The sequence below is a fragment of the Pestalotiopsis fici genome (genome assembly GCF_000516985.1).
Source record: "Pestalotiopsis fici W106-1 unplaced genomic scaffold PFICI_Scf_12, whole genome shotgun sequence".
NCBI lineage: Eukaryota > Fungi > Ascomycota > Sordariomycetes > Amphisphaeriales > Sporocadaceae > Pestalotiopsis > Pestalotiopsis fici.
The window spans coordinates 873791-900376 of NW_006917102.1; the positions used below are offsets into that span (position 1 = coordinate 873791).

Below are 26586 nucleotides of genomic sequence, written 5' to 3' on the forward strand. Positions count from 1 at the left end.
AGCCATGAAAATTATCTTCCAGCTGCTTATAGTTCCTCCTGCAGGTATTGATCAGTAGAAGCCCTGTCAATTCCGAGCTTGAGGCTTATTCCACGTCTTTCAACCCATGGACTAACGTGATGAGAGCGGCAGCGGTCGTAGGAGCTCTGATTCGTTTGCCCAAATCTGATTTTACACTTCATTATACTCGTGGCAATTCCAGCGAGCGTTATAAGTGGACTCTGGGAATGTGCTTGGATCAATCCCACGTTTGAGGATCTTGTAGTATCTCGAATTATCGTATTCGGAGCGGCTTGCGAACCGGGAGCCATCACGAGTGCTGGATATTGGCCACCCCTCTCCGACCTCATCCATAATTATTTGTAAGATCTCTGGGGGGAACTTGGAGAAGTCGATCTTGTGGTAGGCTTCGGCTGCCCACCATTGTTGCTGTTGTGGTGGCGCGTTTCGAGTCGAGCAAATGCGGTAGTAGGGATCGACGAGGTAGAGGACTAAACATCTCCAGTGACCAGGTCTAGTCTTGTCATTGAGTCTCATTGGCTCTCTCCGGTGCCACAGGGTATTTGGAAAGCTTAGAAGCCGACCTTCAGGTATGGCCACCGATCCCAACTCCTGTACGCCCACATTCCACAGGAGGTCTTTTTCAATCCCAAAGAGTTTCGTAATTTGCTCGAGTTCCCACATTTCGAGCTCTTTGTTTCCGACCTCGCCCTCTTGCGGCCTTGTTTCAGTAGAAAATGAGATACAAGGCTCAATGATGTTCTCACAATCGTAGCAATAAATTGCTGTGCCGATGACGTGCTCGTTGAGGTTGCTTGCCAAATGCCAGTCCTCGCCCTTGCACTCTGGCTTTTCTGGAGATACTTCGATATCAGAGAGTTTGACAACGACTTGCAGGCCCTGTTCTCGGAAGTCTTTGCGAAGATCCACTGTATAGTAGTCATGCGTGGCTTGTTCATGATGAGTACAGTTGTCGATGTGATTGGATAGACGACCTCGCTTCCAATCGTTGTAGTTGTATGTGTCTCCTGCATCAGGGTGGACTAGACTTCTGATGCGCTTCCACTTGTTCATGACCGTTTCGTTGATGCCATGATCATCAATGTAGTCGAAATATCCCTGCTCAATCTTGTCTTGGAGGCCAGGATCAGTGGTGGGTTCAATGCCTGGGTTACTCTGCCGAGGATCCAGCTCTGGATTCAACAGGGGATCATGTTCGACGTCGCCTCCTTCGTTTTTGTAGTTGTATCCATCTGGAAGGTTCATGTACTCTCTTACCTTCTTTCGAACTTGCTCATAGCGCTGAGGATCATGCCGTTTCCAATCCCGGTCTTGGCTCTTTGCGTAGTTTTCGGCCCAGTCCGGGTAAGGGGGGTCGAATGAGTAAGACATCTTGACACGAGGCGGCGTTCGACCGTTCTGACCAAACACAAGAACATCATTCCAGTGTTCGATAGCCAGAGAGATGACTTGTTCTATCATTTTGTAAAGAGTTTTGTTTCGCGGATGTAGATTGTTGATGTATGAGGTGATTCGAACGCCTGTAGCTGTCCCGTCATCAAATTGTACCTCGGAAGGCAGCCATTGAGACCAACAATTCCAGAGATAGCCCAAGCAAGGGTCTTGTCTGTCGTAATAGTCTTGTTGGTCTTCTACACAATCTATCCAACTTGAGCCGAACAAATTATCAAGCTCCGTTTTTCCGCCCCACCAAAAGACATGTGTGTTCCCGAAGGAAAGATCAAGAAATGAAGGGTTCACAAGATCGATGACCTGGCTGTTGTACCATGTTTGGTCTTCTGGCATCTTTGTTTTGCCCGCTTCGAGGCGCAGAGGATCTGTTGCGGCCTTCATCAGAGATCTGATAGAGCCAGGAACGACGGCATCAGATTTGCAAACGCGAGATGCAACATCAAGCACTAGGACATGCTGCTTCTCCTCGTATATGTGCGCTTTATCTTGTAACTCGGCCACGCACCAATCCCATGCTGTGTCGTTGATCAGGGGGTCTTGTGTCGCGTCTGCCTTCCATGATAAGACGACCTCGTCATCAAACACTCCCTGGTACCAGTCTTGCTTGTCCGTGATCTCGTTAATGACTCGCAGAATAGAAATTTCGCGTTGCACTAGTCGTGGACGTTGCTGGAAGTCGTGAAGGCCATGGGAGAAGCGCTTGTCCGCTGGGAGCGTGTATTCGAGAGGCAACTCAATGCCGGGAACTTGAGGCGGGCGGTAGTCGTCGCTATCGTCGGATTCTGACGTAAGCGGGGAATAGTCGCTATCATCGGATTCCGACATCTCAAGAACATGGCAGACTGGCGAATGTACTTGCAAGGCCTGTCAACCAGAATGCTCAGCTATGAGCAGTGGCGGGGTTTGAACAAGATGCCGCACCTTTGAGTGGCGGTATGTGAAAAGGCAAATACGTACCTGGAGGAGACTGGAGATCTTGAAAATTAGGACAGAAAGTTTATTTTTTCAATCAATCTGTCGCAACGAAAGGATTGCTAGCAATGAGATGGGGATTTGTATACAGTCGAATTGATTTCAACACACAAAGGTGCACAGTGTGGAGAAGCTGTTGTTGTTTGGAGAAAAAGAGGTTGCCAAACATTGAGCCATTGCTGTTTGTGCCTGTGAAACTAGACTGCTCCTTCCCTCAGGTATTGTTTCAAGGCGCGAATCTCACAATTTGGAGGAAGGTACGTGTTTTCAGTGTTGGAAGGGACGGTTTGGGTAATGACGAATACAGAATTGTCGCAGAATCTATTTCGTTCTTTCTCAAATCGGCCTAAGAATCTACAAGGAATATCTAAAGCCCTTGTTGTCAATTTCAGTAAGGTCATGCATGCCTGCCTCCACAGCCGCCTTTTCATCAGTCCAGCCCGCAGCATCGCGCCTCTTGTTTTCGCGCCACATGTAGAGGTAGAGCACTGCAATCGATAGCAGTTTCACCACGTATCCAACCAGCATGGCAATGTATGCGCTGTGGTAGCCGGCTGTGAAATAGTCAATAATCGAGATCCAATACAAAAATAGCAAGAAAGTTACTCACGAGCTTCCGAGTCAATAAATGTCTGAGGTCCAATAATGTTGCCAACGCAGTAGCCAGTGAAAAGTACAGCCGAGGTGAGCTGCTTCTTTGTTGATCCGGCAATGTTGGACGACACCATGGTGAGGGACATGGAGAAACCAAGACCCTGGAAGTAGCAAAGCCAAAGAGCTACGAGACGACCCCACTAGTCAAACATGTTAGCCGGTGTTTTCACTGTATGTTGATGACTGATCCTCCCTACCTTGTTGCTACTGGGCAATCCGACGAGCATGGCAGCACCCAAGATACAAATCGTGTTGGCGACAAGCATGGTGATGCACCTCGAGTTGTTGGGCCATTTGGTGCACACAAACCCACCAATAATCAATGCTAGGAACTGGACGGCACCACCGGGGATTTGGAGGTATTGCGTGCCCAGGGTATCGAAACCGAAACTCTTGACAATGAGACTGGTGAAGCTGGTGATGGCGGCATTGGGGACCTGGGCTCCGACGGCCATGACAAAGAGAATCCACGTCTTGGGGTCCTTGAAGCACTGAATGGCTTGCTCCTTTTTGAAGTGGTGGTTCTTGACGCCCTGGCGGTTCTTGGAGACGCGGCCGGTAGCGATGGCGCGCTCCTTTTCGGTAAGGAATTTTGCAGTCGCCGGCGTGTCGGGGAGGATGAGGAAGCTGACCACGCCCCAAGCCGTGCTGATGGCTCCAAAGATGAGGAACACATACATCCAACGCGGAAGACCAGTCGTGATGTGTCCGACAGCGTACCCAATCAGACCACCAAACATGGTGGCAATGCCATTGGTGCAGTAGTATGCCTCTAGTCGTAGAGGTTGTTCTGCAGATGTATACCTGTCATGCATAACTTAGTATGGAAGATGCGATTCCATGTTAGATCAAGTACATACCAGATGGACATGATCCACACAAAAGCCGGGTTGACAGTTGCTTCAGTGAAACCCAGGAGGAAGCGATTGGTAGCAATGCCTGCGAATGATGTGCACTGTGGAGGGAGTCAGCATTCATGGTAGAAAAACCAGCATCTTGGTGTCACTCTTGAGCGGCAATCGGAAGATTGATGCAGCCCAAATTATGATCGAGTTTCGCTTTGCGCCTTAGGGCAATTATAAAAGAAGACGAAAATGAACTCGGACTTACTGCAGGTGTAGTCATGAGGATGATACCCCATAATACTGTAGTGATAGACACAAACTTTCCAATAGGCAGTTTTTGGAGTAAGAATGCTGATGGGAATTGTGAAATCAGATATCCAAAGTAGAAGATCGATCCTAAGCAAGAGTGTAGTGTTAGTATTCGTGGTGGGTGCGGCTCGCAGATTGGCTTCGCTTACCGAGCCAAGAATAATCTTGGCCATGGAGGTTTGTTCCATCTTGTAGGCCGTATACACTAGCAAAGTTCAAGGAGTTCTTGTCCAGGTACTGAAGCATATATGTGACGAAAAGAACGGGCACGACGCGGACGTCAATCTTGCGCAGCACCTTCTTGGCCTCGGACTCGGTGGCTTCCAGCTGTTCCGTGGCCTTGTACGCCTGGTAGGCTTCGTCCAGGTCGCGGTCTGATCCCGAAGTCGTATCCTCGAACGAATCGGTGGGAGCATCCGTCCTGGGTGCTTTTTCGTCAATTATGGCTGCCATGTTGAGCGGCGGTCCAGGTTTGGAGCAAACTAAGCCAAAGGGATAGGAGGCAGAACAAGGGCACACACGGTCAGAAAAGAGATAACGGGGGGAAAGACGACTGTTCAAATATTTCCAGCGACATATAATCTTGACCGACAGGGCTGGAAAGATAGACAAAAGATTCAAGCCCTCGGCCCACTCTTTGATTCAAATGCTACTCCAAAATCTCATCCATCCATGCCAGCCCGTTCGTCAGCATCTATCGAGTTGGGCATATTTTCATGGGTAGGCAGGTCCGCGTTTCGCGGTCGACGGACGGAGAAGAGCTGCCGGCCGAACAGTGCTATTGCGTGCTGCGTGCTTCGCGCGGCGGCGACGTCACTTTTGGGCGTATTACGAGCACAAGACTGGGCCAGCACCGCATTTTCCAACAGCTTTAGGCCCTCTTCTTGTCGGTCTCATTAGCTAAATGATACCGTTAGATCAGTTACAGAAAACTGGCGCCCATTTCTGCCGTGGGCAGCAGGGCTCGGTGTCTCCACGGAATTGGGAAATATTGTGATGGCGACATCGACGGGATTGCTGATGTGATCGATCATCATTGGCTCACTTGCACGTGGAGGAGCTAACGTCGTAGTCGGGAAGACTGGTGCCAAGGGGTGGTCTCTTTTTGGTTTTATTTTATCTCCGTCTAACGCCGCTCTGCGGGGAACAGAAGACAAGAAGCATCAACTGTTCGACACACGCACGGGTCGAGAACACGATCCTACATTGTGTTTGGGCTGGAATCCCAAGACGACCCGATTGGTCATTGCCACTATATGGATTGCTGCATTGGGACGATATTCCCCTGCATTGGTATGCTCGCTCCGCTCTAGTCTTTGAACGAGGCATTCTCGTTTCTCCTCAGGAAGCTACTAGTCAACATATTTTTCGAGATTTATGGGTACTGTCCATGGCTGCGTCAAACTTGCTGATCAATCAGTAATGTCCAAGTGGTATTGAAGTGTATGACATTTCTACCTGTGGGGGACTAACCAAACTCCTATCGCTTTTTAAATACACTCTAATATAGTCTATGTACGGGTATGTTTTCTTCTTCTTCTGTTCCTATTCCCTTCCCGTCGCCTAAGATGAAGCAATCACCTTCTTCAACGTCTCCATGAATTTGAAGACGTCCGAAAATGTACAGTACAGAGGCACCGGCGCGACTCTGATCACGTCCGGCTTGCGCTTGTCGCAGACGATGCCATTCTCCACAAATGACTCCGCAACCCGATCGATCAGACCAGCTCGGAGGAGCACACTGAGCTGCGTTCCCCTCTCCAGCGGGTTTGCCGGTGTGATGATGCGCAGAGCAGGCTCTGCACCATTGTCGCTGGCCACAATCTCGTTGAGCAGGTGCTCAGCATAGGCCGTAATGACCAGGGCCTTGGATCGCAGGGCCTTCATGCTCGTCTGGCCAAACACCGAGAGAGCACCCGACAGCACGGCAAGATCAATGGCCGAGGGGTTCGAGACCTGGAAGCCACCAGCGCCGACGGTGGGGAGGAACTTGTTGTCCATGTTGAAGCGCACCGACTTGTCGCCGCCGTACCAGCCCGTCAGGCGGTGGCGGTAGACGGGCTTGCCGGTCTCGGGGTCGAACTCGACCTTGCCGTGGCGCTCGTGCACAAAGGCGCCGGCAATGGAGCCTGTGCCCGCATTGATGTACTTGTACGTGCACCAGGCGGCAAAGTCGACGTTCCAGTCGTGCAGCGAGAGTTCTACGTTGCCGGCTGCGTGCGCCAGGTCCCATCCGACCACCAGGCCCTTCTCCTGGGCGTACTTGGTTATCCGGGGAATGTCAAAGAGCTGGCCGCTGTAGTACTGGATACCGGGAAGGAGAAGGAGTGCCGTTTCCTCGGCGTGCTCGTCAATGGTAGCCAGGATCTTCTCCGTGGAGATGTAAAAGTTCTCATCTGGCTGGATCTGCACCATGGACTTGGCCGGGTCAAGACCATGCCACTGTATTTGCGATTCAATGGCGTACTTTTATTCATTAGCTGTTGCTTCTACATCGAGCATCGAGATACTTACATGGTCAGAAGGAAAGGGCTTCCACTCGAGGATGATCTTGTGCTTCTTTTCTGTTGGCTTGTAAAAACTGGCCATGAGCATGTGAAGGTTGGCCGTGAGAGTGTTCATGATGACAATTTCACTGGGAGAAGCACCGACAATGTCGGCAGACTTCTTGGCGCAGTCCTCGGCCATGTCTTGCCAGCAGACAAGAGGCGAGTTGCTCATGCTATTGAAGTGGCCGTGCACGCCGATAGATCCCCATGTCTCCAGCTGTGCCTCGAGGTATTTTCTAACTGCTTTCGGCTGGCAACCTAGCGAGTTACCGCAAAAGTAAATGCCGGGAGCATCAGCGTCACTTGCGCTGTGTCCGTTTGTGTGGCCATTGGTTCCATTGCTAGTGCCATTGAGAACTTTTGAGACGCCTGTATTTTTGTCAATAAGTGCTGGTTTTGCTGTCACGATGAGGGAAACGGACCTGGTATCGTGCCGTCTAGGGCAGTCTTCTTCAATGATGCCTTGGTCGGAATGATGAACTCATCCCGGAACCGACTGAGCTCGTCTTGAGCATCCATCTGAGCGGCATACTCGGCAGAGACTGCATTGCTGGGGAATTGCGGCTTCTTGCCGGCCCGAAGGGCATCAACAAACGAAGTGAAGGACATGATTGCTTAATGCTCGTATGTTGTAAGTCGTACGAGAGAGTTTTGCTGATCTGTTGACTGTAGCGATCCGAAAGAGAACCCTTCTCTTTCACTATATAGACGTCCCGGCTGAATATTTCAAAACAGTATATCCACTTGAAAAAGACGCTATCGTGCCGCGCCGCCACCGATACTAGGAGCTTGCCTCTTCATCCGAACATCCGAAGCGACATGGTCTTCTCATTATTGCCTTGTTCTGATTTCTTGATGATGGCAATAGCAGTCATCAATGGTTGCTGCTCATATCGCAAAGATTTGAAGTTGCGATCGTAATTTGGACCTGGTGGTCTCGATTGCGGCTTGGCATCGAAGCGCATACTATGAAGGTTCAGGCGGCCCTAGTAAAAATGCGCACTCAATCACAATCGTTAAACAGGCAAGCTGCACTTAGTTTGCGCAATCAAATTTCTCATTGACACGATTATACTCATTTTCTGATGGGAATTTATTATTGCGTTGTGCAGGATGGCAGTTAATCAATTGACTCGTCAATTCTGTCGACTTTCGAGTCTGAGGTGAAGCCAAGAATTGCATACGCCACAACTTGGAGCCTCCAAATGCCGAAATGAGGACAGGACGAAAAATCTGCAATGCACATCTCATACACTGGTTTCGAGCACGAGAGAAACACGGGCCCTGTACCAAATGCATCATGGTATCAATTGATTTATTCCCGGGAATGCCGTTGCTCGTTGCGCATCAAAATAGCCTCCGCGACCGCAACTTGGCGCTGCTTCCGAGATCCGCCTTCCGAGCTTGCTCAGGCCTCTGACAGCATCGGACCCGGGACCGCAATCAACACGGAGCACAAACGACGGAAAACAGGGAATTGCACTGATGCCGTTTATGGCTCACTCTTTCATATCCTACATGTCAGAAAGGCTGGCGAAAAGTGGATGGTCGTTTCGGTTTACAGGTGCATCGTACGTTTCCTATTCACACTCACCGCATAGTTTCAATCTATAATTCCATCCTTTGGGCCATCTTGCTTGCCACAACCAACAGCTCAAGTCTTGAGCACAATCGCATTCTCGAAACAGTTCGGATTCCAACCTCATCCTCAAAATATTGTGTCATCTGCCAAACTGGTCTTTTCACCGACAATTGACATTATACCCCAAAACACTATTCACCATGCCGGCCTTGATAGAAACTTGCGTTCCTGCTACAAGCACACAGGAGACTATATCGAGAAAATACGATGTTACACAAAACGGGTTCCTGCCCAGCTCCGCACCTTTGAGGAGGTTAACAGACCCTTATTATGCTCTGTGGGAATTATTGGCAGAGAAGCTTCCCGAGCTTTTGGAAAGAAAATTGCTCCGATATATCGTGGATAGCAGCCAAGTTCTTTCGACAGACAGGCTACAATCGGAAGAAGAGTGGCGACGAGCCTACGTGGTACTGGTTTTCCTGGCACATGGATATATCTGGGGCGGTGATAGGCCTTCCGAGGTATTTTGCACACCCGCGATGAACGCACACAAGTCCAATTACTGACAGTCCATAGGTGCTCCCACCACAAATTACAGTACCGTTGTTGAAGTTGGCTGAGCATTTTGATCTTCCGCCGTGTGCTACCTACGCCGGTCTGGTGCTTTGGAATTTCGAGACCCTCAACAATGACAGCGACTTTAGTGACCCCGACAACCTGCGTGCCATCAATACCTTTACCGGCACCGAGAGCGAATCTTGGTTCTACATGATCTCGGTCGCACTCGAGGCCCAGTCGGCGTGGGTGATGCCGCTCATGGTGGATGCCATTGAAGCCACACACAGCCGCGATTACGCCAAGATGAAAAAGGGCCTGGAGCAAATCATCATCGCCATCAAGAAGATGGATGAGCTCCTGAAGCGCATGTACGAGAAGTGCGACCCGGCCCTCTTCTACGACAAGATTCGCCCGTTCCTGGCAGGCAGTGCAAACATGGAAGCCGCAGGATTGCCCAACGGAGTCTTTTACGACGAGGGTGACGGCAAGGGATCGTGGCGCAAGCTCATGGGCGGAAGCAACGGTCAGAGTTCACTCATCCAATTCTTCGACGTTGTCCTTGGCGTCGAGCACACTGGCGGCGCGGACAAGGCATCCGTGCCCAAGGTCTGTCCCGTGTCCGGTATGGCGACCGAGGAGAGCACATCGGGATGTCCCGTGTCGGCAGGAAAGGAGAAGAACATGGGCTACCACGAAAAGGTACGCGCCTACATGCCGGAGCCACACAGGCGGTTCCTGCGGAGCCTGGCACGGATGGGCAGCCTGCAGGCCTTTGCCTCGACGCCGCAGCCCGACGCCGAGTTCGAGCAGGTCAAGGAGCTGTACCAGCTTGCGTGCAAGACCATGGGCGACTTTCGGTGCACGCACATTCAGGTGGTCACCAAGTACATCATCATCCAAGCGCGGAAGCAGCCCGTCGGTGAGACGCTCAACTTGGCAAAGGCTTCCTCGGCGTCGGACGGATCGGATCTGAAGGGTACTGGCGGTACCTCCCTGGCTGCCTTCCTTAAACAATCACGCGACGAGAGCTACGAAGCCGGGCGCGTGCCTGATCAGCCTGCGCCAGGGGTATCGAGCGAATATGCGGTCATGTAAAATCTTCTTGTCTTTTTTTGCCTTTTGTTCTTGGGATACCATTGCGATTTGTCAGATAGATCTGCCCTTGGCTGCGCATTTCTTACATGAAGCGTGGGTAGAATCGGCGTTCATGGGTTGTGCTTATTGTACATAGTGGTGCATCATATTACACAGGGGGTTGGCTATTGCCGGTTTAGGCGAGACAATGGCTGCCATCCAATCAATACTTTTTGGTACGACATCGATATATGATCGGATCGTTTTACACGTGTACGTCATTTGGGATTGGACTTTGTGCGACTTGAGCTCAATTCACCAATGAATGTGCACCTTGATGACTCCGACGATATCCAGCATGTTGGGTGTGGGGAGGGGAGCGACTTGATTTTTTTTTTTCTTCGTCGCTGAAAATCTCTTGACTCGGGTTCTTGGCCTGGGCGTTGTAGTACTTGGCAGTGAGTGGGCAGTGGGCAGTGGGCACAGACTTGGGACTCAAGGTCGCCATTGGTACAATATTTAGCGTCGAGCATCCGTCTTCCGAAGTTCCGATGCTCGCAGCGGACCTAGAACCCACCCACAATCAATCAGATCAACTACGTACAAACCCGTGTGCGTTGTGTGTAAATGACGCGCACCCCGAGCCCTCGACGGAAGGGATTGTTGACTCTCTTCAGTGCCGCCCAGTCGCTGGAGGTGGCGGAAGACAGTAAAGAAAAAGGCAACAGCCGCCTACGACAGCAGCTGGACCAGAACCAGAAGAACATGGACCAATCTCCGCGCGAGCCACAATATGTGCGGGTGAGGGTTGCCAATGCCTGCGATTCCTGCAAGATCCGAAAAGGTACGTTGAGCGCAAGAGAGAGAGAAGAAAATGAACCATCCATACAGACTGGCAACCAGCCAGCCTTGGGATACTACACACCCAGAGCCAGGGAGGGAGACAGAAATTGTTTGCAGCTCCAACCACCATACATGAGCCCACCCCAATAAGAAAAAAAAAAAGTTCCGAAACGCCAGTCAACGACGGGAAGAAACAAAAAATCGAACCATTGATGCTAACAAATTCACCAGTCAAATGCGACGGGAAATTGCCCTGCAGCTATTGTACCCGGCACAAAAGGGCGCAAACGTGCCATTTTACCCCCCAGAAGCGGCGGCGGTTGAACTCTGTGCCCTCCCCGGCATCCGACCAGGAACACCAGCCGAAACGACTGCAGCAGCAGCAGCAACATCATTCACATCACAATGACAATGATACCACCACAGCGCCGTCCAGTTCCGCACATTCATCCGCTCCGCCTGATGCTGCCGCAGCCAATCCCTATCATCCCGCGTCATCCTCAACGCAGTCCCGCGTCGTCGCTACCATTACTCCCGCGCCCACCACGGTCGGCTCGGCGGGATCAGCCCTACGCGACTCATCCGTCGAGGAGGAAGCAGAAGTGCCCCGAGATGCGCGGCTCTTGTACGACGCACAGGGGAAGCTGAGTAAGCATCCACCACTGCCGCACCAATGATTCCGTTTCCGGTCGAGTATTGTTGACATGCCTTTATTATTATAGTCTTTATTGGTGACTGCGCCCCGCTTTCTTTCTTTCAGACTGTGAGGCAATTGGTCCTTTCTCGGATCGACCCCCATGCCTTTGCACACCACACTGGTCGGGTACCCGTGCTGCAAAACGTGCCACCAAGCCACGCTGTCTCGTCGGGCCGTCAAGAGCCATATGTTGATACTGATACGGTTCATTCTATTGTCAACAAGTATCTTGCCGTGGTAGGTACTCCTGGTCTTTGGTCGGACAGACAGGGAGAAGTCGACTGACTGACACAATTGTATGATCAGACCTCGGGTCTAGTCGACCTATTCGGCAGCGCAAGTCTGGTGGATGACATATCGACCTGGTCGGACCACAAAGGCCATGATGTGCATGCTGCCGTCAATTATCTTGTCTTGGCCATTGGGCTTCAATCCGTCGATGACTCTTTGGCATCAAGCTATTTTGAGCATGCCAAGGTCCTGGCGCTGGCCACTCTCGGAAGTGAGCTGAGCGTCGGAACCGTGCAAGCCTTTACACTCATCACCGTTTACATGCTGAGAGCTTGCCAAATCACTGGGGCCTTCCTATTCTTTGGTAGGTTGCACCTCAAAGTGGCCGGTAGCCTTCTGCTGACTGATTCTTCAGGTATCGCCGTCCGAGCTGTTTATTCCATCGGTGCCCATCGAACAGAGGTTAACTCGAGGTTTGGGCATGACATTCGAAGACACCGGTAATTGCGACCCCATGCAATCATAGAGTGCGCAGAAACTGATTGATATCCGCAGAGATCGGCTATGGAAAAGTGTCAGAATCATCGACTTGTTTCTCAGTATCTCCATGGGACGTCCTCCTGCTACATCGGATGTTGACTGCACGGTACCCTACCGTGAATTGGATAGTGAAGGCCATGAGATCTTTGACCTTTTGGATTCATCTGTTCAGGTGCTGCTAATTATAGAAACCATCGTCTTGGAGGTCTTTTCTCGGAAGAAAATCTCCTTGCAACTGACCGAAGGCATCTCCCGACAACTACGCAAGTGGTCCAACAGGTGGCTTGCTGAGCTCAAACGTATCGTCGGCACGCCTCCTACCCAAGAGGATGAGGCTAAAATCGTTGGCGCTTGCCATGTTTTATGCTCATATTACTATGCTGTCATGCTCGTGTCTCGACCATTTCTGATGTACGAAATGTGTAAGCGATTACCAGAGAGCCCTTCCAAATTCGAGGCTGCCGTCCGTGATAGCGGTAGCTCTGGTCGCTCAAAACTGGCCAATGCATCCATTGACGCAGGTAGTCTGATGATTGAGTCGGTGGCGGATCTGCTTCAGATTGGCGTTCTCGATGGATGCATGCCTTTAATTGTGTGAGTGCACTCATTATTCCATGAACCATACTTTCGCCTGCTAACTGCCGCAGATCATGGCTATTTGCTGCCTCGCTAGTAGTAGGCGTCGGCCTTCTTGGTGACTTTGGCCGCATTCTGGACAAGGATGTGCGCATGTCCATTGCCGCGCTGGAGCATTTTGCCAAACATGATGCACACGCTCTACAGTACTCCTTGATCATCAAGTCTTTACATATTAGCGCAACAGAATACCTCGAACGAAAAGAACGATATGAGAGACTACAGATTTCTGAGAGTTCTTCCCAACTGTTCGGGTTGACACCAAGACAACCGCGCGAGCCATCAAAAGCGACGCCTCGGCCAAGTCAGGACAACAATTTCCACTCTCCAGCTGCAAATCACAACACTGTTGCTTCGAGCGAGGGCGCCGACACTGTCCGCGATCTCAGTTCGACATTCTTTGAGGATCTGGATCCGTCCATCTTTCCATTCATACACTCTTCGTCACATACGCCAGAACTTCCTGTGACCAATAGCATGGGGCAAAACCAAGATCAAGTATTTGGCGCGCTCAACCTATTCCCGTTGCTAGAGGAAGGCGGGCATATTGACTTGGCACACTACATGTGATGGCCGGGTCTGTGGTGAGCACTATGTTTAGGTATCATGTGTGAAATATGCCGCAGGTCACGACCAATACTCTGAAGTCTTAGCTGCATAAGATTTTAGGATAGCCCGGAATCAACCAGGAGTCAAGACAAGACAGCAGTAAACTTTCTGAGGCATAGAAACGACACCATGCGTTCTGCGCCAGCCTCATCATCATTTATCATGACTATGCACATATTTTCAGCCTCCAACTCGAGATGAAGGATCGTTTTGGGAGGATATAGAGGCTGGCTGTGCCCATACAAGCGTCATGGAAGAGTTGGACTGCGAATCAGGCCAAGCCGGGCGCTTGGCTGCAATTATCCTTTATGGAAAAGAGTCACCAGCTCAAATCCTGTGCTCTGGAGTCAGAGGCAGAGACAACCAAATCTACGGATATAGATTGATCCACAAGCAGTTTCAGACTGTTTGGCCTTGATCAATCAAATGTAGATGCCAAATGGATGGCAATGACCGTCCGCTTGACAATTATTCGAAGCGCTTCGAGCTGTAACTCGGCCAATGGTATCAGGCAACCAGGAGTTATGAATCTAGAAGCCCAGCTTATAAACGTTATGAGCCGATCAAAGTAGACTCATGTAGTCTTGCTTTGCGCAAGTTGAACCTTGTAGATTGAAATATCAATGTACCGGCAAATCTAAAGAACTAGATGCGCCATCCTCCAAAATGAATCCTTTCTAGCGCCAGGTATTTCTCTAGCCATTCACCATAACGTGCTTTCTCGTCGCCGAGCTAGCGGCCTCTATCACCGATGACCCCAAGTGCCACCAACAGCTCTCCAAACGCCTCGCACACCCTTTGCGATTTCATAACGTCCATCATACAATGGGTACACGACAACGGCAAAAAAGGCAAAGAATTGCCAAAAGATGGCAACCGCAGTCCAGCTAGAGAAGAACGTCTTTGTGAAGATGTAGTCTCTATACAGTGGCATGGGCCACAGCACAAACGTGACGAGCACGATAAAGACGAAGGCAATCCAAGCGATGCGTTGCCATCGGTGTAGCTCACGCAGTGTTTCCTGGTCAAATGGGTGCTGAATATCGTCTAGACTGACTTGAGTGGACGATGCAGAACCAGCATGTTTCTCAGCAGTACGAGACAAGGGCGCTTCCGTGTTCGAGTTCAGCTTGGCATCTGGAGTGTCTGCCCCGGCCACACCAAGGACCTTTGAAGTGCTCGGGGACCTCGTATCTTCTGCGTTCTTTTCGTCCGTCAGCGAGGGGGTTGACTCGGGTGTTGAGGTGTGGATCTGTGCCTCCTCGGCGAGCTCGATGCGCAAGAACTCGCGCCAGTCAAATTTGTATGGGCCGTACTGCGAGATCAGAACCGAGTATAGAGCAGGTGAAAAGAACGACCCAATGGCGCCATAGAGAGCCGGGAGACTGGCCTCCGTAGTGGTCATGTTGACTACGCCATACAGTGCCTTTGCACTGCCGAGCCATATTCCAAGCCCGGTGAGGAATCCAAGAATCGGAGACACTACTGCTGCAAGTCGCGTCTGGCCAGACCACAAGAGCGTCAATGCCAGTGGGATGATTCCGGGGCAGGCAATGACGGGTCGGAAATAGCCGATCCAGGTCATGTCCGCGCCTCCGTAATTGAGCGCCAGGGCCACGGCCGTGATGAAGATGGCGTGAATAACCACTGCGATATGGCTGACCTTGACAAGGCGCTTGTCCTGGTGAGTCAAAACATGTTAGCTTGTCCGTCTTCTGATCGTGTAGAAGATTCCTTTCAGTGCTCGAGCTCTAGCCCACAGATTTAAAGGTGTTTCCCAGGACAAAGTTTGGGACCGGGAAACCAATTATACACAACATATTTATCAAGGAGGGTGCAAAAAAAGGAAAGAAAAGCACTGCAGGTTTAGTACTTACAGAAGCCTTGGGATTCCAATAAGTCTTGTAAATGTCAAAGGAAAGAATGCTGCTGACTGCAATCATGGACGAGGACACAGTACTGGTCAGTGCCATGAACAACAAAACAAAAAACGCCACGATGCCCTTGTCGCCGATGAGAGCCTTGACCGTGTATGGCATGACGAAGCCGGCATTGACCTGCGCCGAGGTGAACTCTCCGGGATACGTCGGGAAGATCGGCGTGTTGTGAATTGCTCGCGCTGTCAACCCAATCACCGTGCCCAGTCCCCATGGAATACCGAAAATCGCCACGGCTGCAATGTTATAGCCTGGGACGGTGGCGTTGACTTCGGTCGCAAACGACTTTTGCCAGAATGCCGTATCCTGAATACTCTCGTCAGCGAGTCTTTGGGTGTATCAAGCGTCCAGGGATTCTCACCATCACGACAAGAGCCAGGTTGCCAAACTTGAGAATCAGACCCCAGATGATGGCATCGCGCGACTTCATTGTCAGAAGCGAACCCTGGTAGTTGCCAGAGATGTAGTTTTCCGACGCCTGTCTGCATGTTAGTGTCTTGTTCGTCTTATCGCTGCATCATGTTCCCGACTCACCGTCGCCATGACCTTGTCGTATAATCCGTACAGTCCACCCACTGCATCATGTGTCAAGATGCTGAGGGTAAAGTATATGATGAGAACCAAGGCCACGAGGGTGTGAAGGTAGTCGGTCAGGAATGTTGCCTTGAGACCACCAACGGCAGTGTACAGGACCACTGCAATGAGTTGTCAGTCACGACATCTGCATGAGTCTGGGAATGGCACGTACCACCGAGGGGAATGAGGATAGTCGCCGCTACAAAGTGCATCCCAGAGACACCATAGATGAGCTGGGAACCAGTCAAGATCATGGATGCACATCCAAAAACATTATTCACCAGATTGAGCACGATGAAGACAATGTGCCCGACCTTGATTGTAAGTATGAGTTAGCAAAGCTTGCCAGCTTGATCAATATTGTTGCTTCGTACCTTGCCGTAACGCATTCGTATAATCTCCAAAGATGTGTGCGCATATGGCACTCTGATCTTGGCCAACACGCCCAAAGCTGCCATAAGTGCAATCTGAAAGCAGAGCCCAGATCCCCACCACTGATAAAAGGTCAGTCCCAGAGATCTTTGAATTTCTCCGTGAGAGTCTTCTTACCAGTGGTACAGCCAGACCATAGCGGTAACACATGGCGGCCGAAAAGACCGTCTCATTGATCCACATCCACGACGAAAAGACGGCCGAGGCCGTGAGCCCGGCGCCGACCGACCGGTTGGCGACCATGAACATTTCCGATGTGCCAGAGTCCTCGGACAAGTAGGCCTTTTGTATCTTGATGGCGACGAGAATGACGGCGCAAAAGAGCACGCCCAGGCCAATGAGCAGCCCATAGGCCGTGCCCTGAGGGACGAGCTCCAGTCCGGATACGCTGACCATGGTGGTGAGCTGGTCTTGCAAAATGGTGGCTTGGTTTTAGAGAGCTAAGCTTTCACCAAGATTCACCACGGACTGGGCATTGCAAATTCTTTATTGAAATAATCGATTGCGGGATCATAATCCAACGGGTACCCTCACGAAGAACCCCCCTGCCGGGTCCCCGGTACACTCCTCCCGACAACCCCCCATGTCCACGGCGGGTGCGAAGTCGGGATCAAGTGCGATAAGCCAGTACAGTTGACGAATAAAGAGTCACGTCACGCCGTATAGGACCCGTATTGCGCAAGGTCAGCCATCGAGTATAACTGCGGTAGACTGGGCCCCCGGCCGGGGGGGACGGTCTGCTTGGTCCGGCTTCTGGGATGGGGGTCAATGGCGTGCTATAGCTTTGATATGGCGAAGCTTTTACGGTGGGGCAGAGTATCGCAACCCAATCATGAGCACATGTATAGGTCAGTTTTCTTGCATACGAGTATTGTGTGTTCCGAAAGAAGCGATGGGGCTGCAGGTCTGGGAATGACGTGGGTTTAACCTGCGGGTCGTTTGATTGATATATTGTTCCAATGTTGCGCTCAGAGTTCTGCTGCTTTGAAATCGGTCGGCTATACTGCTGTTCAGCGCGAGTATTTTCTCTTCCAATTATATTGACTAAGGGCTGCCTAATCGATATAAACTCGCAATGGCAGAAAATGCGGCAAAAAGCAACGGTGACGGTGCTCCCGTCAAGAAGCAAATGATTCTGAATGCCTTTGTCATGAATGCACCTGGTCACTTGGCACCAGGGCAATGGCGACACCCACAGAACAAGACCAGTCAATACAAAAAGCTCTCCTTCTGGGTAGAGCTTGCGCAGCTTCTCGACAAGGCCAACTTTCACGCCATGTTTATCGCCGACACGCTGGGCCCGTACGATGTGTACAAGGGCCCTGCCAATGTCGTCCCGTCGCTGGCGTCGGGGGCGCAGTTTCCGGTCAATGACCCTCTGTACCTTGTGCCGGCCATGGCCGCAGCCACCAAGAACCTCGTGTTTGGCGTCACGGCGAGTCTTACGTATGAGAAGCCGTACGCGTTGGCGCGAAGGCTATCTACCGTGGATCATCTCAGCGACGGGCGCCTGGCATGGAACATTGTCACGTCGTACCTGGACAGCGCGGCGCGCAATCATGGGCTAAAGGAGCAGATTCCCCACGATGAGCGATATGCCATTGCCCACGAGTACATGGAAGTCTTGTACAAGCTGTGGGAAGGTAGTTTTAGAGATGACGCCGTCATTGAGGACAGAGAGCGGGGTGTCTACATTGCCGAATACGCCGTACGGCAGATACACCACAAGGGAAAATACTTTGATGTTCCAGGTCCGCACTTTTGTGAGCCTTCGCCACAGCGGACTCCATTCCTCTTCCAGGCAGGCGTGTCGGAAGCAGGCAACAACTTTGGCGGCAAGCATGGCGAAGCTATCTTTATCGGCGGCCAGACATACGAGACCGTACAAAAGACGGTCGCGAGCATCCGGGACGTGGCCAAGCGAGAAGACCGCGATCCCAACCACATCAAGGTGGTCCTGGGGATCCAGGTCATTGTGGCCGCGACAGACGAGGAGGCCTATGCAAAGCGCGATGAGCACCTCCAGTACGCCGACCGCGAGGGCGCCCTGGCGCTGTTTGGCGGGTGGACCGGCGTCGACCTATCGGGCTACTCGGACGACGAGGACTTTCGCGTAATCGACTCGCCGCGGATCCAGTCCATTGTGCGTCGCTGGGCCGCGACGGTCCCGGGTACGGACAATCTGCCTTGGACCAAGCAGCGCATTGTCGAGTACCTCAGCGTCGGCGGCTTGCAGGCCAAGGTCATTGGTAGTCCCCAGACGGTAGCGGATGAGCTCGAGAAGTGGATCGAGTTCTCCGATGTGGACGGCTTCAACCTCGCACATATTACCAATCCTGGAACCTTTGAAGACATTATTGAGTTTCTGATTCCCGAGCTACAGCGCCGCGGTGTCTTTAGGACAAGTGTGGAAAAGGAGGGCGCGACTGCGAGAGAGGCCTACATTGGAACAAAGAGGTTGCCGGAAGATCATCCGGGGAGTCAGTTCAAGTGGCGAGCTGGTGAAAAAATTCCCAAGTATCAAGAGCAAGGACAGGCGGAAACGGAGGTTGATGCCTCGCATTAGAGTCCATTTTCAATTTCAAAAGACATGTACTTGAACTGTTGCACGGAAGAATGAGTAGTTGATATGATGCTTCCCATTGAAACGTAGTTAGCTCAACGTGTAAGGTTTGGAAATGTCCAACAACCTTGAACACGAAATCAATAATGATTGATCGCGCTTGGTACACATGCTGTCATCAATTCTACACGATCGTCGTTGTGCCGCCTGATCCCGACTACGAAACTAAAGATGAGCTTTTTACGTCACATTGGGCTCTCGCTATTATGTCCAAGTACAAGTTCGAGCGAGTCTCAGAGCTAGGTCTCTTCGAGGCATCGAGTTGATGTTGATCAGAAAGAAGACAAAGAAGCAAGCACGGGCTTCTCCGGGCCTGAGACTCGAATGCATTGTCCAAGACCGGCTTCTGGTTTGTTGGATCATGTTCCTTGTCTCTTGGTCCAAGAAATCGACCTCGACATCAGTGTCCACCCTGGCTGGTGAGCAAACTTGCCGCGTCAGGCCCAACACATTCCCTTGCATCGATCAAGTGCATGTTACCCTTGCCAATATTCACAGTGTGCTAAGCACGAGCTTGTCCGAGCCACCGTCCCGGCAATCCAGTTCAGACGCCCGGGCCGACTTCCAGATTCCGGGCATGGAAACATGGAGAAAAAGCAATACTGAGCCATGTTTGCTTTCTTGATTTTTCTACAGCTTGTTCATCTAGGGGCCTGGGCTGGCCGAGGCTGCAACTAAAGGATATGCCGGTACATTTCAAGAACAAAAGTTTGCTGTTTTGTAATCATATCAATTTATACCAGTGCTGGAATTCATGTTGCATTTTCTGTTTAATCTATTAGGTAAATGATCAAGTAAGACTATGGAAGCCAGCAATTATCTACAACGAATTATGGAGTCCTGGGAGGGGAGTTGAGATAGTGTCGCAACACATCATGCACAACTTCATAGAGCTTAACCCTGCGAGAGAGGACGCTGTCCGTTCTCTCGTTGGACAAGTCCTCTTCATATTTCTCCGCCACATTATCCGAGATGAGGTGCAAGTAACCAAAGCGAATCCCATTACGCTTTGCCGCCAAAGCCATCATGCCAATCTCGGGGTCGACAAAGTCCGCGTCGCTCGGCAGAGAAGCCAGCCAGTCCTTGGTCTCGTGCAGGACGCTGCTCAGGGTCAAGTGCGTGCCGACAATGGTGGCGGCCTGCCCTGCCGCCGCGACAGACTCGGCGAGCATATTGTCCCACTCGACGATCCGTCCGTGTACGTACGAGCGACTCCCCGTGGCCAGCCAGCTGTTGGGCCGGACGCCCTTTTTGATACCACCCAGTTTTCCCTGGTAAATCACCTCGCGAGCGCCACGTTGCGAGGCGAGGTAATGAACTACTTCGCCGCCGAGGTCTCCCCAGTAACAGAAACGGCATCCGAGAAACGCCACCTGACGCTGGCCAAACGATTGGATTGCCCAGTCGAATGCGCCGGACGACGTCCACGTGAGGGGCCCAGTCAAGCGCTCCATGCGGTCGATATGACCGAGCACTACAGTGTCGATATTCTTGGGAAAGTCTCGAAGATTGGTCGAATGCAGTGCGTGGCGGATCTCTGGAATTGTAGACCGCTGATAGAATACTTTGGACGGTGGAGTAAGGACATCTCCAAGTCGCTGGCGAATGCCCAGATATGTCGAGATAAGCTCGGCATAGTGTTCAATGTGATCCTGTCCCGGGAAGCACTCAATGTAGAGGTGATTGTCAATGACCTGGGCCGCGGGCCGCTGCCAGTTGAAGGGTTTGCCCTTTTTCTCGCCATCAAAGATGATTGACGGAGGTGATCGATTGTAAAGTCCAATCACTGTGATTCCGTCATAGACTCTTTCGAGGATTGCTTGGTGGACTTTGATCTCGAGATACCTGGGCAAAGAGTTGCCCATGGTATGATTGTCTACACGGGCTACGCAGCGAGGAGAAGACATGTTGTTGATTGTTTGTGGATACTGGGTTTGTCGAGTTCCTTCATCTTGACTTTCAAGTGGAAGTCGCAGCTTTTTATCCTCATCATCGTCATAACACGACGGACTATTCAGTTTCTCGTTGTACAACCCAGTATTGTCGCCAGTCTCGATACATGAGGTGTTGTGCCTTTGTTGTCGGGGCTCGTAATCCATGTTGTGTTTTTTCTGCTTAACAATGCATTGAAGGCTTTCAAACAATACCATTATTCTGAGGAACAAAGAAATGTGTTCGTAGTTTAAGAAAAAGTTATCATTCGAGGCTGAGATTCCAGTGCGATAGCAAACAAATTTTGGTCATCTTTGAAGCATGGTACTTTCGTCAGCACTAGAGTTATTCATCGCGGAAAGAGCGAATGGTCCATTCACTTGGGGAACTAATCAATGTGGTCTATACAATGAATCACTTTGATCGACATTTCATAGAGCTACAACTTGGCAGGAGAGGGAAACAACAATGCAACCGACTTTCTGCTTCCCGAGCGCGGTTAACCGAATGGTCTCGGATAGGTCAAGTCGTCACTCAAAGGCGACGCCATGAGCAAGCACAGGGATTTGAAGCCGCGTTACCAACGAGTTGCTGACATTCAGAAGCAATATACGTTTTGAAATGGATCGTTGGCATGGCTGATAGCCTCATCACTCAGATCCGTCCCGCCAGTCTGACCTCAGCAGGTGGACCAATCGGGGCTGTGTCCGTTAATCCGGTAACAGAGGACCAACTGGACGGAACTTTTGGCAGTAACATCTCCCAAATGTGATTCCAACCAATTTTGTCACGTCAATCTATTGTGGATAAGACTGAACAATGGCTTGTAAAAAGAGGAGTCTTTTGTGATTCACAACGAATTGTGAACAAACAATGCCTTGGTACACTAATACACTAGTCTTCGTTGTGGCTATTCCGCTACCTATTAAGACAGATCTGCATAACAGAAGGTCTAGAGCATACGGGTATATAAGGAATGACTTGAACAACTCCGAGTTTCTGGATTATCCCATACTATATCTCAGATTATTAATGATCAAACAACACTTCTGACAAAGTTCCAGCACAAAGACATACAGAATGCATACCATGATTCAACTCAATGGAGACGCAGTCTCCTATATCCGAACAATATGGCTCTTCACCTACAGCGACATGAAGACCATCATCTTTCCCCAAAGCATACTCGGAACCATCTTGGCATCTGCGGCATGTCTCTTTCAAGAGAGCGTAGTAGCTCATGACGCTTGGGATCTCTTCCTCTACCGCTACCCCCTCGCTCTATTCTGGACGTGGTCCTTCCTGATCCCCTTCAACATCTTCAACCAGTCGAGCGAAGACGCCATTGTCGAGGACCGCATTAACAAGCCCTGGCGCCCTCTGCCGGCGGGCCGACTCGACAGGCGCCGAGCGAGGATCATGATGCTGGTGCACTATTTCATCGCCATCGGCATCAGCACCATGATTGGTGGGCTTCGCCAGGGTCTCCTCACCATTGCTCTCGGCATCTGGTACAATGCCCTCGGTGGTGCCGACGACGGTTTCATTGTGCGCAACTTTATCAATGCCGCCGGGTACCTCTCGTTTGGGTCTGGGGCCATGGAGGTTGCGCTGGGCGAGCCGCTCGCCTTGAATAGGGCCTTGCTCACGTGGATGGCCATTCTGGCCGCCGTCATCTTTTCCACGGTTCAGCTGCAGGATATCTTTGATGTTGAAGGCGATGCCTCCCGCGGCCGAAGGACCATGCCGCTCGTGATTGGAGACGCGGCGACGAGATGGTGCTCTGCGCTCATGGTCCTCATCTCTTGTGTAATGTGCCCTGCTTACTGGTCGTTGGACTGGTCTGGGTTCGTTCTCCCCGTCTTCCTGGGAGTCACCATTGCTGTCAGAACATTGACGTACCGTGACCCGGGATCGGACAAGAGGACCTTTTTGATGTGGAATGGGTGGTTGGTATTGATTTACACTCTGCCTTTGGTGAGGTACCACGCCACTGGGTGCTTGGTTGAACATGGTCACGGACTGTGAGGAAAACTGGTCTTAATTTGGTAAAGTATTTTGGTGTTAGGAAAAACATGCTGATTAATTAGCGGGATCCTCTGCATGTGAGAGATACAGAATACCAGGAAAGATAGAGGGAGTAGACCAGATATTTAGAATGAATCCATATCAGTGTAGACACCTAATCTTAGAAATTCTGCCATCAAGATGTAATCATGCTGTGATCCGCGCAATAATCTCTATTGCTGGCACTCTGATCGTGGTAAAAATCATCGTTATGGGTAATGTCAACCCAATGCACATGGAAAAACACAATTCGATTGTCCAAAAGCGTTTGTGACAAGGAGATTCTCATCAAGACAAAGCGTGCGACCTCAGAACTTTGTTTCATTGTATCATGGAAGCTAAAGCAATGACTACCCAGTGTGTTTCTGCCTTTTCGTTTTTGAGCGGCGTCCAGTGCGTATTGAAAACCTCGTCACCTCGGAACTTTGCGCTGCGTCGTGTTTGCAGCCGCAGCTCCACACTAATTGGGCTACCGGCACGAATCGCGCTGCGGACTCTACTTCGGTAGTCTGTCTCCTTGCTGATCATGTTTTGTTTAAAGAATCGGAAAACGTCCTGTCCAGCGACCAAGCCCGTGTTATTGACCGGGTTCAAGGCCTCCACAACGCCCTCAGAATAGTAGGCTATCATAAAAGTATTGGCCTGGACCACAATGTATTTGGAGTAAGCCGTGTAAAACTCCTTCATTTGTACATCGAGATTTTGGCCTTCCATGCGGTTTAGAACATCTTGTTCCATACCCGGGGGACCGGCTGATACTTTGGCTTGATCAACTCGGACGCCAAGTGCTTTGAGGAATGCCTTTCGCGTAGAAGCCGGCGACTTGTGGTTATGTGGCGACTGGATGGACGAGGTTTCAGGGTCATCCATATCACCCGGAGTGGGCGACGATAAGACCCTCATGATGTCGGCATTGTTGTGTATAGTTGTCGAGCAATTGACTTGTCCGCCGATGTAGAACGAGAGCTTCCCGTTTGCGTCATACAATGGTGCTGCATTGTAATTAGTCGAAAAGCGAGCATAATTAGTAAGTAATGACCCTTACCAACATATAGCAAATTCCAGAATGGATCGCCATTTTTCTTGTAGTTTAATATCAACTCTACCGATTCACGACGATCTGCGATACCTTGCTTGAGCCGCTCGATTGGTGTTCGATCTGTCTGAAGACCCTGAAGGAATCTGCAGTTTCGGGGAATGATTTCAGGCCGACTGTAGCCAGTCACTTTGACAAATCCATCAGAAGCAAATACTATAGGATTGTCCGCTTTTCTATACGTTGTGTCAGTTGAAGGAAGCCGGAAAGTCCAGAAATGGCGACTTACGAAGGATTTGTGAGACAGAAGCAGTCGCCCAAGCCCGCATAACGGTGTCGATCGCTAGCCAGTGCTTGTGTAGCGCTGAGTGCCAGCTGGTGTCGAATGAATCTCGGATAGACATCTTCAAAGACCAACTCTTCGATTCTGGCCTGCATATCAGCAAAGAGTCCCTCCATTCCTGGAAGCGTCCTTCCGGCCAGAGCTTTGACGTCTCTTTGAATTGATCGGATGAGCTCATGGGGCACATCAAGTTGCCTTGTAGAATCACTTGATATGAAGCCCTTGTGAATGGAGCCCAGGATAGTGCTGAGATGCAACAGTGCCTTTTGGTACTCATCTACCTATAACGGGTCGTCAACACTTTGTTACACAGTCAATGGTAAGCTTGGCGAGCTTCTTACCTTGTTTAGAAACTCTATATTTTCGCTGCATAGTCGCGTTCGACTAAACTTTAAGAGTTGATGAGCAGTCGTAGGATCGCTGAGCACTGTTTTGAAGATTTCGTAGCTGAAAAACTCGGGCAAGGTAGCCGAAGAGCTGGAGCTCATGATGCTGTGCTGTTTAGACAGGTTATCAGTAGGTGAGAAGAATGAATCGTCATGCAATGCTCTCTTGGTCGACGATGACCCGGGCCGTCTTGAAGACGAAGTCGCCACAGTCCCGCGACGAGGGATACTATTGGTGTTTCGAGAGTTCATGGAAAACTGAGTATGGAACAAGCGACCGTCAACATGACCTTGGTCATTATCTGTTGTCATCTCCTTACGCGAGCGTGGCCTGCTGATATCCCTTGTTCCTGGTGGGAATAACACAGTCTCGGCGCCGAATTGAGGCTGTTCAATGATTGAATGAGCTCGTGCTGCCGACTTGTTCTGCGAAGTGTGACTTGCGAGGCTGTTGTGACTGTGCCGTCTAGTGACAACTGAAGAAGGGTTCTGTAGGAAGAATGATGTATCTGGTGCTATGGGCCGGAGGCTATGAGCTGTATCGCTGTCGGATCCGCTGTCCCCAGCCCTCCTGGCTCTCCCTATCGGCGGCGGTGTAGCGGATCGCTCTGTCTGAACAGACGCTTTCCGTGAGCCCTGGGGAAATTCATATCCATTCAGCTCTGCAGCAGCGAGGACACGGCGAGCTGCTTCAATCTCCGAGGCACTAATCTGTAGCTGTCTTTGGCTACTTTGTGAGCCGCGAACAGAAAAGTTGGCACTGCTTCCGGTACTCTCTCCTCTGGCCCTGGAAGATCGTCTCGTAGGGATACTCGTCGCTGTACGACTACTGCTCTTTCCGGGCACGGACGTCGAGTTTTCAGATAAACTTCGTGCATGATCGACACCGCTTCTCAGCATTGGCGGCATGTCTCCAAAACTATGCTCTCCGTCATCGCCCACTGACTGAGCATCCTGACGCAACCCAAAGTTGCTAATGCTGAACTGCTTGGGCTGATTTTTCCCGCCATGCGAGTTGCCAGAGTTGCCTGTGCCGACTCGGCTTTCCTGCTCATGTTGTCTGTGAGGCGCTATGGGGCCTGAGGACCCAGAGCCTGGCAAGATGCTGTCAAAGAAGTCATCGGTAGACTCCTGGTCGAAAGCGAGGCTGTCTTCATCGCTTTGGCTCGACGAAGGTCGGCTGAGATTGTTCTTGTAAAATTCTTCAAAAGCCTGGGTGCTCAGGATGGTGGAAGCCCTTGAGGTCATCAAGTCATTGGGTACCGCCATATCGGATCGAGCCTCTCTGCAGGACAGGGGCCCCAATGAAACTCTGTGAGTTGTATCGATTGGAGAAGTGAAAAAAGAAAATTTGCTTCCATTTTCTGGCAAACTGGCACAGAAGATACTACCGGGTAGCTGGTGACGCGTACCCCATACGGGCAATCTATTCCGCAATTAGTGCCTTGTTTATGCTCAGGCCTGGCCATGATCAGACTGGACCACCGTGGATGATGGGTCAGGGGGTGGATTTTGAGTGATAACGTTGGAAGTGTAGCAGGTGTATCCCCGTCTCTAGGCAATTGAATCCCTTGATTACAGATGAGAATTGGTTGGTTGTGCCTGTAAGTTGTCTTGATTGCGGGGACCAGGTTCACTGAACAAGGGGCTGTAGCGGATCAAAGCGTCGCACCATGGCCGAG

At 50.9% G+C, this 26586-nt stretch overlaps 10 protein-coding genes across 10 annotated transcripts; 4 read left to right on the plus strand and 6 right to left on the minus strand.

Annotated features, from left to right (window-relative positions):
- Positions 1 to 171: 171 nt before the first annotated feature.
- On the minus strand, positions 172 to 2298 carry PFICI_14028 (uncharacterized protein; the record flags this gene model as incomplete). The annotated part of the gene is made up of 1 exon (XM_007842609.1): positions 172 to 2298. The coding sequence occupies one exon, from the start codon at positions 2296 to 2298 to the stop codon at positions 172 to 174; it is 2127 nt and encodes a 708-aa protein (XP_007840800.1).
- A 501-nt stretch (positions 2299 to 2799) lies between these two features.
- On the minus strand, positions 2800 to 4706 carry PFICI_14029 (uncharacterized protein; the record flags this gene model as incomplete). The annotated part of the gene is made up of 6 exons (XM_007842610.1): positions 2800 to 2999; positions 3056 to 3239; positions 3297 to 3903; positions 3960 to 4054; positions 4210 to 4340; positions 4403 to 4706. 6 exons carry the CDS (start codon positions 4704 to 4706, stop codon positions 2800 to 2802), a joined length of 1521 nt encoding a protein of 506 aa, XP_007840801.1.
- Positions 4707 to 5816: 1110 nt separating this feature from the next.
- Positions 5817 to 7411, minus strand: PFICI_14030 (Kynureninase 2; the record flags this gene model as incomplete). Its single annotated transcript, XM_007842611.1, has 3 exons — positions 5817 to 6719; positions 6768 to 7171; positions 7225 to 7411. The coding sequence occupies 3 exons, from the start codon at positions 7409 to 7411 to the stop codon at positions 5817 to 5819; spliced, it is 1494 nt and encodes a 497-aa protein (XP_007840802.1).
- Positions 7412 to 8584: 1173 nt separating this feature from the next.
- PFICI_14031 (uncharacterized protein) lies at positions 8585 to 10037 on the plus strand (the record flags this gene model as incomplete). The annotated part of the gene is made up of 2 exons (XM_007842612.1): positions 8585 to 8905; positions 8961 to 10037. The coding sequence occupies 2 exons, from the start codon at positions 8585 to 8587 to the stop codon at positions 10035 to 10037; spliced, it is 1398 nt and encodes a 465-aa protein (XP_007840803.1).
- Positions 10038 to 10643: 606 nt separating this feature from the next.
- PFICI_14032 (uncharacterized protein) lies at positions 10644 to 13533 on the plus strand (the record flags this gene model as incomplete). Its single annotated transcript, XM_007842613.1, has 7 exons — positions 10644 to 10860; positions 11091 to 11507; positions 11582 to 11793; positions 11863 to 12151; positions 12203 to 12287; positions 12343 to 12921; positions 12975 to 13533. 7 exons carry the CDS (start codon positions 10644 to 10646, stop codon positions 13531 to 13533), a joined length of 2358 nt encoding a protein of 785 aa, XP_007840804.1.
- Positions 13534 to 14317: 784 nt separating this feature from the next.
- Positions 14318 to 16913, minus strand: PFICI_14033 (uncharacterized protein; the record flags this gene model as incomplete). Its single annotated transcript, XM_007842614.1, has 7 exons — positions 14318 to 15253; positions 15450 to 15815; positions 15871 to 15987; positions 16044 to 16204; positions 16258 to 16399; positions 16460 to 16579; positions 16635 to 16913. The coding sequence occupies 7 exons, from the start codon at positions 16911 to 16913 to the stop codon at positions 14318 to 14320; spliced, it is 2121 nt and encodes a 706-aa protein (XP_007840805.1).
- Positions 16914 to 17592: 679 nt separating this feature from the next.
- On the plus strand, positions 17593 to 19083 carry PFICI_14034 (uncharacterized protein; the record flags this gene model as incomplete). Its single annotated transcript, XM_007842615.1, has 1 exon — positions 17593 to 19083. One exon carries the CDS (start codon positions 17593 to 17595, stop codon positions 19081 to 19083), a length of 1491 nt encoding a protein of 496 aa, XP_007840806.1.
- An 887-nt stretch (positions 19084 to 19970) lies between these two features.
- Positions 19971 to 21239, minus strand: PFICI_14035 (uncharacterized protein; the record flags this gene model as incomplete). Its single annotated transcript, XM_007842616.1, has 1 exon — positions 19971 to 21239. One exon carries the CDS (start codon positions 21237 to 21239, stop codon positions 19971 to 19973), a length of 1269 nt encoding a protein of 422 aa, XP_007840807.1.
- A 913-nt stretch (positions 21240 to 22152) lies between these two features.
- On the plus strand, positions 22153 to 23100 carry PFICI_14036 (uncharacterized protein; the record flags this gene model as incomplete). Its single annotated transcript, XM_007842617.1, has 1 exon — positions 22153 to 23100. The coding sequence occupies one exon, from the start codon at positions 22153 to 22155 to the stop codon at positions 23098 to 23100; it is 948 nt and encodes a 315-aa protein (XP_007840808.1).
- A 360-nt stretch (positions 23101 to 23460) lies between these two features.
- Positions 23461 to 26173, minus strand: PFICI_14037 (uncharacterized protein; the record flags this gene model as incomplete). The annotated part of the gene is made up of 4 exons (XM_007842618.1): positions 23461 to 24131; positions 24185 to 24411; positions 24465 to 24799; positions 24860 to 26173. The coding sequence occupies 4 exons, from the start codon at positions 26171 to 26173 to the stop codon at positions 23461 to 23463; spliced, it is 2547 nt and encodes an 848-aa protein (XP_007840809.1).
- Positions 26174 to 26586: the final 413 nt, after the last annotated feature.